Source organism: Gymnodraco acuticeps, unplaced genomic scaffold, assembly GCF_902827175.1.
Source record: "Gymnodraco acuticeps unplaced genomic scaffold, fGymAcu1.1, whole genome shotgun sequence".
NCBI classification, from domain to species: domain Eukaryota; kingdom Metazoa; phylum Chordata; class Actinopteri; order Perciformes; family Bathydraconidae; genus Gymnodraco; species Gymnodraco acuticeps.
This window is the reverse complement of record NW_022991400.1, coordinates 936946-948409: the sequence shown is the minus strand read 5'-3', so window position 1 is coordinate 948409 and position 11464 is coordinate 936946. Positions and strand designations below refer to the sequence as shown.

Below are 11464 nucleotides of genomic sequence, written 5' to 3'. Positions count from 1 at the left end.
ATCAGTTAAGTTGAGGGTTGTTTCCTTGCAACAAGTTACATTTAGATGTTAACAAGCAATATGACTTTGTCAGCTTTCTAATTTAATGTATTGAAGGCAAAGATATTTGACACATGGTGAAAACACAGCAGATATGAAATATCTTCCGCCTTCACAGAGACAGAGACACGTGTGTACTGCAGGGGCGCTGTTGCTCTGAGCGCGTGCTGCTGCGCGCCGGAAGCCCCGCCCACCACTCACCCATGGCCGCTGCCTGCTGAAAAATAAGTGCGCAGCTCCGCAGCACGGCAGAGGGGGCTCTCCACTGAAAACCGCAAAACCTGGACTAATTTATACAACCACCGGCTCTTATTGTCATTATTTAACAACAAACATGACCGCCACTATTATTTCTCCTTTCTTCGAGTACAGGGAAGAGTCGAACAAGGTAAATGACGAGAGGAAATGGGCGACTGAATGTAATCTTTTCTCGAGAAACCATGCTAACGTTAGCCTTACCACTTTTTAGCGCAACTTTAATGTTAGGTTTGAGGAGAGTAACTCGCATAACTCACACGGTTGCTGACTAGATACTGTTACTGAGTAATAGTATAAGTATTCGGCTCCTATAACTTAGTTTACTTATCATTTACGTCTATTAAAAGTATGTTTTGCTGTGCTTGCCAACTTGTTGATCTTGTTGCAAAGTGGCACATCGTTCACAGCAGTGAGTGACGCACACAGACAACGCGAGTAATCCGTTTTTAATGTTGATGTTGAGTGAAACAAAAAGCTGTGTTTGTTTGTGTGCATGAGTGTGTGCCCGCGTGCGTTCGTGTTTTAAGGCTTATTTAGCATTGTTTATTACCAGCACGTACCGTTAGCCTGCCATTTAATGTTAACCGAAGTTGGCAGCAGAGATTGGGAAAGTACTCAGATCTTGTACTGAAGTATAGCATAAGCACCAAAGTGTAGGAATACTACTTAAAAGTAAAAGTCCTGCTTTCAAAATGTTACTCAAGTAAAGGTTCAAACGTCTTTGCACCAAAATATACTTAAAGTACTAACGGGTAAAGTACTCGTGATACACGTTAGCCCACATCAGAATAATATGATATGTTTTATAATGATTGATCATGAAAGTGTTCTCAAAGCTGGTAAAGGTGCAGCTAGTTTGAATGACTTTGTATACTGCAGGGTAGCTTGTGAATTTACTCCAGGTGGAACTAAAGACTGATTTAACACTTGATTATATTTCACATCATTATTGCTAATCTGAAAAGTAACCAAAGGTATTAAATAAATGGAGTGGAGTAAAAGTACACCATTCACCATAACCCTAACCATTCAATCGTAGTGGGGTAGAAGTAGAAATTGCAAACAAATGAAGCACTCAAATAAAGTTCAAAATTGTACTTAAGTATAGCACTTCAGTAAATGACGTACTTAGTTACTTTACACCAGTGGCCACGATTGCTGTCTGTGTAATGATATGAACTTTGTTTCACGTTAACTAGTTCATTGTGCTATACATATGAAGAAGTAACTTGGGTCATTAAATACATCATGGCATTGCTACACAGCTTTATTATAGCCAACGATGCCTTTGTACTTTAATTACCTGCATGTCCTTTGGAGTCTGAAAACGTATGAGCTGTTACTCTTTAGTTTTTTTAAGTGTCAAACCCGGATGTTTTTACTAAAGCACTTACTTACTGTTGAGCCCTTAAAGGTGGAGTAGGTAATTTTGGAAAAACCAGCTCGAGTGCGCTAGAATTTGAAAATACACAGCCGGAAAAAATCTGCCACTTCCTTACAGAGCCCCTCCTCCAACACACACGAACACACACATGACCAATGAGGGCACGAGATAAGTTTGTGCACAGAGGAAGGCTGAATGATTGGTCGTGCTTTTTACAATACTACGGCTTCCACAGATGACGTTTTTTAATGGATTTTTTGTCAAAGTACTTAATATATTCATTGCTATCGGGATGTTAAGAGCATTCCATGGAATATAACAAAAAGTGTATCTCGAGCCGGTTTCTCAAACTTACCTACCCCACCTTTTAAACCTGTTGGATCCTGAGCCTGTTTTTCAGGTCTCAGGCTCGAAAATGACATTCCCAGAACAAATTACCATATCTTCACTTCTAAAAGGGTTAAATTAATAATCTTTTTTTCTCAAAGCAAGGTTACACCTGTGAGTTGGATGTAGAAGTGTCAGAATCAATATAGATGTTTTTATTTTAAAGTAAATTCAGATTGAACACAGTAAAAAAAATATTAATTATTGTGTCCGTCCAAAAAAAAAAAATTACTTCTAGTGAACACCACCCTTGAATGATGGGATGGTAGACTAAAAGCTTTAGGAATCCAAACTACAACATATAAGTACCCTGTATCAAGATTGATGCAAAACAAGTGAAATTTGACCTTTTTTAGAGAGATTTAGCAACAAAAAAAACACTTCTGGGGTCATTTGGGTGGGTTTGACCTATCTCTGGCCCCCCTTGTTCGATTTTGCTGATTGACATCTCTTTCTAACCGTCAGAGCCAATGGAATCGAGGGGAACTCCCACATACTCCTTATTTGGTAACGTGTGTGTGTGAGACTGCCGCATTGCCAAGACCGGAAGCTGCGATAACTCTGGTGTTTACCATTAGCAGCTAACTTTTACCCTCCGATTTTTACATTAAAATGGAATTATGGATTATAAATTAAAAAGATTATTACCCAGAAACATTATCAACCTATGGATTAACCGTTTTCAGCCGCGTTTTTTCTCGTTGTAATGCCATTGAACACGTCTTTTGATCAGATTGACAGCTACGGTGAGAGGATCTCCCGTAAAAGCTACGTAAAGGTATGTGTTGTGATGTCTGAGTTTGCTTCCCCTGTCGCGAGTTCGGATCACTTAGTGATGATATATATAACTAAATAATCTGTGGAACCTCAGCTTTAATCGGATATATTGTATGTGCAGCTACGATAAGTAATAAGGGTATCATTTATCTCGAGTTCTGTGCCAAAGTGCGTTATGAGACTTGTGTTTTTGTTTTGGTAAAAATGGTTTGTATCGTCAGTTAGCTGAGATTATTCCCGTTAATCTGGTATAACACATTAATAGGTTCTTAAATATTAAGATCCCTGAGACACAGTGTCGTGAAAAAAAAAGGACCCGCCGAGGGGGGCTTTGGGGCTTAACAGAGCTGCTTGCTTTTGCCAAAGCCTGCAGTATCACAACAGAGGAAACTTCAGCTACGGGCCAGTCCCATATGGAGCCATGAAAAGGATCCATATGACAGAAGGCCAATTATTCCCAGAACAGACTGTATTGTTGAACCAATCTATGCTCATTGACATGCTCTACAGTTTTTACATTTCAATGTTGAACTCACGATAAGGAGAGCCATCAATATAGTTTCACAGTGTAACTTTATTCAACACATAAATATAGAATGACACATGCACCATAGTGACTTCAGGACTATTCTGTGTTCAATGAGTGGTGAAGATTCTTCTATGGTACATTTGAAGCGATCTGCACAGTCTTAAAATGAAGACTTCACACAATCCACTCCTCATATGGTCTGAACAACACAATAGAAAAGTGAGATGCACACAGATGGTAAACAGGTTTTTGTCATTAAGAGTTTCTATCTTTTCTTATGGAATTATTGTTTAGATTTTAGGGAAATGTTCAAAATCCATCCATCCATCTTCTCCCGCTTATCCGTGGTCGGGTCGCGTGGGTAGCAGTTCCAGCAGAGAGCCCCAAACTTTCCTTTCCCTGGCCACATCAACCAGCTCTGACTGGGGGATCCCAAGGCGCTCCCAGGCCAGCGAAGAGATATAATCCCTCCACCTGGTCCTAGGTCTACCCCTTGGTCTCTTCCCAGCTGGACGTGCCTGGAACACCTCCCTAGGGAGACGCCCAGGTGGCATCCTAACTAGGTGCCCGAACCACCTCAACTGGCTCCTTTCGAAGCGAAGGAGGAGCGGTTCAACTCCGAGTCCCTCCCGGATGACCAAACTTCTCACCTTATCCCTAAGGGAGACACCAGCCACCCTGCGGAGAAAACCCATCTCGACCGCTTGTATCCGCGATCTCGTTCTTTCGGTCATGACCCATCCTTCATGACCATAGGTGAGGGTAGGAACGAAAATGGCCCGGTAGACAGAGAGCTTTGCCTTCTGGCTCAGCTCCCTTTTCGTCACAACGGTGCGGTAAAGCGACTGCAGTACCGCTCCCGCTGCTCCGATTCTCCGGCCCATCTCACGCTCCATTGTCCCCTCACTCGAGAACACGACCCCAAGATACTTGAACTCCTTCACTTGGGGTAAGGACTCATTCCCTACTTGGAGTGGACAGTCCATCGGTTTCCTGCTGAGAACCATGGCCTCAGATTTGGAGGTGCTGATCCTCATCCCAGCCGCTTCACACTCGGTTGCGAACCGATTCAGTGAGTGCTGATGAAGCCATTAGAACCACATCATCTGCAAAAAGCAGTGGTGCAATCCTTAGTCCACCGAACTGCACACCCCCTCCCCCACGACTACGCCTGGAAATCCGATCCATGTATATTACAAACAGGATTGGTGACAAAGCGCAGCCCTGGCGGAGGCCAACCCTCACCGGAAATGGGTCCGACTTACTGCCGAGGACCCGGACACAGCTCTCGCTTTGGGAGTACAGAGATTAGATGAAGTAGAGACCCCCTCACCCCATACTCCCACAGCACCTCCCACAGTAACTCCCTGGGAACTCGGTCATACGCCTTCTCCAAGTCTACAAAACACATGTAGACCGGATAAGCGTACTCCCAGGCCCCCTCCAGGATCCTTGCGAGAGTAAAAAGCTGATCCGTCGTTCCACGACCAGGACGGAATCCGCATTGTTCGTCCTCAATCTGAGGTTCAACAATCGGCCTGACCCTCCTTTCGAGTACCTTAGAGTAAACTTTCCCGGGGAGGCTGAGTAATGTGATGCCTCTGTAATTGGCACACACCCTCTGATCCCCCTTTTTGAAAAGGGGAACCACCACCCCGGTCTGCCACTCCTTCGGTACTGTTTCCGACTTCCACGCAACGTTGATGAGACGTGTCAACCATGATAGTCCCTCAACACCCAGAGCCTTCAGCATTTCTGGGCGGATCTCATCCACCCCCGGGGCTTTGTTCAAAATCAAATACACTTCATCTGTCAGCGTATCCAAAGGGAATTAATAGTAATTTGTCATATGACTTGGGCTCAAACATGAAATGAAGAAAGATAAAAATCATATCATTTCATGCCCCTTTGAAGTTTCCAACGCTTCAACTTTACTTTGTGTTGTAGCTGATTTTTGAGCAACATTACTCTCATGGCTATATTAAAAACTATTTTGATACTGCATGAAAAGCTTTTTCACGTTAGACATTTTTGAAGTTTCACTGCTGATGTAAACAACGCACATGAGGTTGAAGTTAGATTTAAGGAAGTAAGATTCAATTAAGTTCTTCAATAAATCACCAGTTTTTTTTCATCTTGAAACTGTTAAGGTTCAGATCCTGTATGTAAAAATATCACAAACAACATAATGGATATACTTCCAAATGATAATTCATTACAATTCCTTTTAAATTATGGAGATTTCTTCTTCTTTTTTGACAAAACGAGGCAACATCTTTTTTGAATATTGTTTCATAGACCAAATGATTAATCCAAAAACAAATACGCAGATCAATAGGCAAAAAATAATCGTTAATTGCAGCCCTGATCTTCTCACAAATGGCGCGTTTCCACTGCAGGCCTCGCTCGGTTTGGTTAGGCCTTATTAGGCCTGGCTCACTAATTTAATGCTGCGCTTCCATTACAGTTTAGGAACTGGGGTAGTTACTATAGTAACGCAGTGTAGGCGGAGCCGTGACGTCATCTTCAATGAGAGCCCCAGAAAAACAGCACAGCCGTTAGCTCTTAGCACTCAGAGCTCACAGCTCCTCATATCTGTTCAGAAACTAGACAAAAGTTAAACAAGTACAAACCACAGACTGCCTGTGTCATGGCGAATACAGTCGCTGGTTTGTTTATGTCTGTATAGGCCGTTGTTGTGAGTGTGGACGGTCGGAGCATATATAACGTTAGCTTAGCCAAGCTCCATTCAGAAAACACGCATTTGAAAAGGTTTTTCACCTGCCGTCTGTCTGCAGACTTGTCAAAGCATTAATTCATGGTTTTTACTAACCGGTATCAGTATGTTGTTACTTCGGCATCATTTTGAAACGTGTATTACAATTAAATCACGGTCAAATATGTTCATCTTGTTGTAGTTGTAGCCCCCTTGCCAGCGATTCTCTCTCTAGTTTAGCATACTCAGCCCGACTCAGCCTGGTTGTTCCTGGCCCTAGAAGCACGATTTTATGGGGCCAGAAAAACTGTGAATTAGGACCCGCTAGCCGGTACTAGGCCAAGTGGAAACGCATCCAAAAACGGGCCCCGCACGGCTCGGCACGCTTAAAGCGAGCTACCCGCTGCAGTGGAAACGCGCCATAAGTAGGGAAGTGTGTGAACTGCCAGTTTTTTTTAATGAAATGTGTTTCTCTTTACAGAACAGTAAGATGCATGAAAACTACAGTAACAACAACAACAGTTTTGATGGACTTCAGCTGGTGTCTGTCCCATGCTCCAGTGCCAACCCCCCGTCCTGCACCCCTACTGGGTCCCTGCTGGACAGGAAAGTGGTGGGGGCCCCCTCTGCAGAAGGCCTGTTCCAACGCTGTCACTCCGTCAGCCTCCCGAGTCCAAAGTTCAGCCATAACCAGTTTGTCAACATTCAAAGGGATCCTTCACTGATTCTGGGCAGCAGCATCAACAACAACAAGGAGAACCATTTCCGTGAGCGCTCCTATTCGGAGCTGGGGGAGCGGCTGTGGCCCGGCTCTCCGGGAAGCAGCCAAGTGAACTCGAGTCGCTACAAGACGGAGCTGTGCCGGCCCTTCGAGGAGAACGGCACCTGTAAATACGGAGATAAGTGCCAGTTTGCCCACGGCATGCACGAGCTGCGCAACCTGAGCCGCCACCCCAAGTACAAAACGGAGCTGTGCCGCACCTTCCACACCATCGGGTTCTGCCCCTACGGCCCCCGCTGCCACTTCATCCACAATGCAGAGGAGCGCCGGGGGCCCCCTCCCCTGTCTGCCTTTAACAAGATGGAGCGCCCTCGGCTGCAACACAGCTTCAGCTTTGCCGGCTTCCCGAGCTCCAGCGGCCGGCGGGACAGCCCCACCTCGGTCACACCTCCACCCTTGTTCGCCTCCGAAGACCTGGGTGAGTGGCAGAGCAACCCCTTTACTTACGCAAGCCAGGAGCTTGCAGGCCTATTCGGCCCCAGCTTGGGGCCACCACCCATATCTGAGCCTCAGGTTCTGGCCCCGCCTTCTCCGAGTTCCACCTGCTTTTTCCAGCCGCCATCAGAAAGCTCCTCCAGCCCAGCAAGCTCTCTGTCGGATCAGGAGGGCTACCAGAGCAGCCAGGGCAGTCAGAGTGGGTCCGAGTCCCCGCTGCTGGACGCCTCCCGCCGCCTCCCCATCTTCAGCCGGCTCTCCGTCTCCGATGATTAGGAGTCAAGAAAGGGACAGGAAGATGGAGACCATTCACTTCCCATTCCCACGTCTCCTCCTCTTGAGCTCTGTTTACAGGAGAAGCAGCTAATCTCATCACAAATCCAGATCAAGTCTCTTCCAAAATCATGAACAGTTGGTAAAGCAGAATCTGATTAAGGCCCTGCACTGGTGCATTGGTGGAATGAATATGAAGGATTGTGTAACGTAGCTCAGAGATCACATTATAGAATACTTTAATATAACTTATTATGGGCAGTAGGAGAGGCAGGAGGGTCTGTGTGTGTTCAGTACAGGGTGTCTCTATGCTGTGTGTTGCAGCCATTATTATTCTGATCTCCTGTGCCTTGACACTTCCTCGAGGCTTGTGACAACTCAGTGTTTCACTTTTTAAAGGATCGTCACCATAAAATGGAACAAGAGCTCGTCAGTAGACAGTGATAGTGCCTTAGGTATTTTTCGTGTGAAGCAAACAGTAACAGTAAGACTGTCTCTTCACCTCTAATCATGCCCAGTGTCCTGTTCCCCTGCGTGTCACGCTGACTGTGTTTTAGAGTCCGTCTGACAGATTGCTTTTCTTCAGACAGGCTGGAATGCTGGTGCAATGTGCCTCTTAATATCCAGCCTGTGGTCAGCTATTATTCTCCGTTTGCTCACCGGAGACTCTTTCTTTTTCCAACATATCTCTGAAGTTGGAGTTAAAGAGTCAGTTTACCCAGATTTAAGAAAATGATATTCCCTCACTTACCTGTAGTGTCATATTCCTATAACAATGCAGATTCTCCTGCTTATCATTTTATTCAGAGATATCCGTTCCTTCAATCCTATTTAAATACATTTAGTCGCCACATGTCGTCCAGATGGGTTTCTGTGTCACTCAGAACCCACTGGAGACATTTTTACAAATGTTCCAGTAGAGCTGTTCACTCTGAGGTCCATAGAGGCACACGGGAACAGAGACACTAAGTGTGTCATTTTGAAACTGGGATATTGGGTTATTTGGCTCTTGGTAAACTGACTCTTCAACATGCTTTAACAGCAGTTGGCAGGTTCTGAGTGTTGATTGGCCACGTTGGTCTTTAGATTTGAACCTCGTTTGAACAATTAGATTATTTGTTAGCAGTGGAGTTTATCCAATTGATCAGTTCTGTCTGAAATCAAATGCGCTCCTGTTGATTCCACCGTAATTATTATTATTATTATTATTGTCTAGTTTATTTCCCAAGGCCTTCTGAGTAAGCGCTTTGGGGGTCACTGCTTATTTATCAAAATGTATTTATTGCTGATCTTAAGCATTTTTATTTTGTATTTATCTGGTTAATGAAACAATAGAATATATATTTTCTTTTATGTGAAATTAGGATCCTCTGCGTTAATCGCAAGATTGCGAAGATCCATTTGTGTTACTTTTTTCACAGTTAATATATTATACTGCAATGACATATTTTGTAACATTTGATTTATTTGCAAAGTGAACCTTAATTTAAACACATTTGTATTTATTGTTTGCTCCTCCCACATGTTTGACTGCAGGTGGAGGTAGCAGTCAGTGCCTCAGTGTATGTTTGAGTGGAGGGGGTGGGGGGGGTGAGATGTGCAGCTGCCATAAAGAAGTTCAAATTAATTCAGTCAGTGCAAACTAATCAGGTAAGTAAGCTAGTAGCATACAGGGTGTGTGTAGCGTCTGAGTGCAGGTAATGCAGGTGTAGCAGGGTTCTGATGTGTGCCTTATTGTCTCCGCCCCCCATCTTTTTTTGCCAGAGCATTTTGTGTCTCTAAACGTGGAATCAATGATGAATGTGTTTGAGTGAACATATGTATTGGCATAGAGTGGTGCAGGAATGAGTCCTAAAGGTTTTGGTTCCCTCGTCTCAAATGAACTGCATTTTTTTAAATGTTATTTTTGTCTTAGGTGCCTGAAAGAATGTGTGTGGGTTACACAAGCTAAAGACATTATCACGCCGAACATTAGCCAGCTTTAGCTTAGCAGTGTAGTTCTGTTAAAGCCAAACTAAGTTTTCTTACCTTTGGCAATTGCATTTACGTTTCAGAAATCATAAAATGAAGTTAATAAGTAGAGATTATTTTTGCTGAACAAAGTATATTATTTTCTGTATTATTCCAAAATCAAATTATTTTTAATTGAGAGAACCATGTGATGCTAAACTCTAGGTGGCCTTACGAGAATACGTCATGACTGCACCACTCTAGTGATATTCCTTTTAAGGCCTTATTTAGTGGATTTTGAGATGGCACTAGTCAGGAGAAAATATGTGTGTACTCTTCTGATCATTGCAACATTCACCGTGGTTTTAGATCTCCATTCTTCAGGTATACTGATTTGACTGTAAAACCATCCACTGCAGTGCATCCATGAATAATATTGAACAGCAGAATATTTCAAAGTGACTTGCATTTGTGTTGGAACCCTGTGTTCATCTCCCACCTTCATCTTACAAAATGCCAAAGGATAACGTAGCTTCCTTTAGTCCAGCCTCTCCTCCCTGCTGCAGTTCGTGGCAGCAGCTTTTGTCATTTGGAAGAATGTAAACTGGCTCTGGAACAGCTGTCTGTCCATATTGGTCCTTTACTGGGATTATTTCTCATTTGACTATTAAAGTCACTGAATCAGTTTCACTTTGTGACTAAAGCATCTTCAGCTGTTATTTTGAAAAGATGATTGAGCAGAATGCTTGTTCCATGGATAGGCTAAGTAGCACTTTGAGTCATCACAATGATGATGTCGTCAAGGTTATTATTGACCACTTTTTCCCATGAAAGTGCCTATAAATACATTCCAGGTTAACAGAGCAAATTAAAGCCTAAAATGTATTCCTGTAGGTTAGAGGTTAACATAATTGACACATGAAAAGTGTTGAATGTATTCTCCAGCAGCCATTGCTGTTATTACAGTAATTACTTTGTTTATTTTGTAATGACAGATTGCAGTTGAAACCAATAAAACATGTATTTATATTAATTGTGTGAGTCCCAAAGTTGTTTTATTGTCGCCTCATCACAGCTTTTAAAACAAAACAAATATATTTCTTTTTTTCTTTCGAATGTGTTATTTGATAGAAGTGTTAAAACACAACTTTGGTTTTGGTTAACTAGTGGCTAATCTAGGCAAGCGCGGTGGTGATACCCAGCCATGATGTGCTTCATTTATTGCTACATGTAAGCTTTTACTAGCTGAAACTCTGAACTTGTGCATGATAGTTGCCATGGTGATCGAGTCAGGTTTAAAGAGTGCCACCTTCGTCATATGGAGAACTTGAGGCTCAACACGACTTGCTTACACTCATCTCAAAGTACAGCCCTCTGGTTCCATCAGTGTGTAAGCCTTAAGGCAAGTTTATTTTGCGTAGAGGTGTGTTAAAGATAGCTTATGTGCTGAGGTGGAAGAAGTACTCAGAGGATTGAATTAAGAAGTCAAAGTAGCAACTGTGTCAAAATAATTTGTAACAACTAAAAGTCCTGTATTAAAAATGTAACTTAAAGGTGGGGTAGGTACGTTTGAGAAACCGGCACTTTTTGTTATATTCCATAGAATGCTCTTAACATCCCGATAGCAATGAATATCTTAAGTGCTTTGACAAAAAATCCATAAAAAAATGTCATCTGTGGAAGCCGTGGTACTGTAAAAAGTACAACCAATCATTTTAGCTGGCCTGTCAGCCTTCCTTCTGTGCACAAACTTATCTCGTGCCCTCATTGGTCATGTGCGCGTTCGTGTGTGTTGGAGGAGGGGCTCTGGAAGGAGGTGGCAGATTTTTCCCGGTTGTGTATTTTCAAATTCTAGCGCACTCCAGCTGGTTTCTCCAAAATGACCTACTCCACCTTTAAGTAAAAACGTATTAGCTTGAAATACTTTAAGTACCA

The 11464-nt window shown here is 43.2% G+C and overlaps 1 protein-coding gene across 1 annotated transcript; it reads left to right on the top strand.

Annotated features, from left to right (window-relative positions):
- The first annotated feature begins 249 nt into the window (after positions 1-249).
- zfp36l1b (zinc finger protein 36, C3H type-like 1b) lies at positions 250-10562 on the top strand. The gene is made up of 2 exons (XM_034195689.1): positions 250-427; positions 6572-10562. The coding sequence occupies exons 1-2, from the start codon at positions 374-376 to the stop codon at positions 7580-7582; spliced, it is 1065 nt and encodes a 354-aa protein (XP_034051580.1). The 5' UTR covers positions 250-373; the 3' UTR covers positions 7583-10562.
- The last annotated feature ends 902 nt before the right edge of the window (positions 10563-11464 follow it).

Bases quoted from the DNA above. Each gene is read 5' to 3' on its own strand.
- zfp36l1b (XM_034195689.1), top strand. From the start codon at position 374: ATGACCGCCACTATTATTTCTCCTTTCTTCGAGTACAGGGAAGAGTCG. The intron at 428-6,571 runs GTAAATGACGAG...TTCTCTTTACAG, and splicing joins ACAGGGAAGAGTCGAACAAG to AACAGTAAGATGCATGAAAA.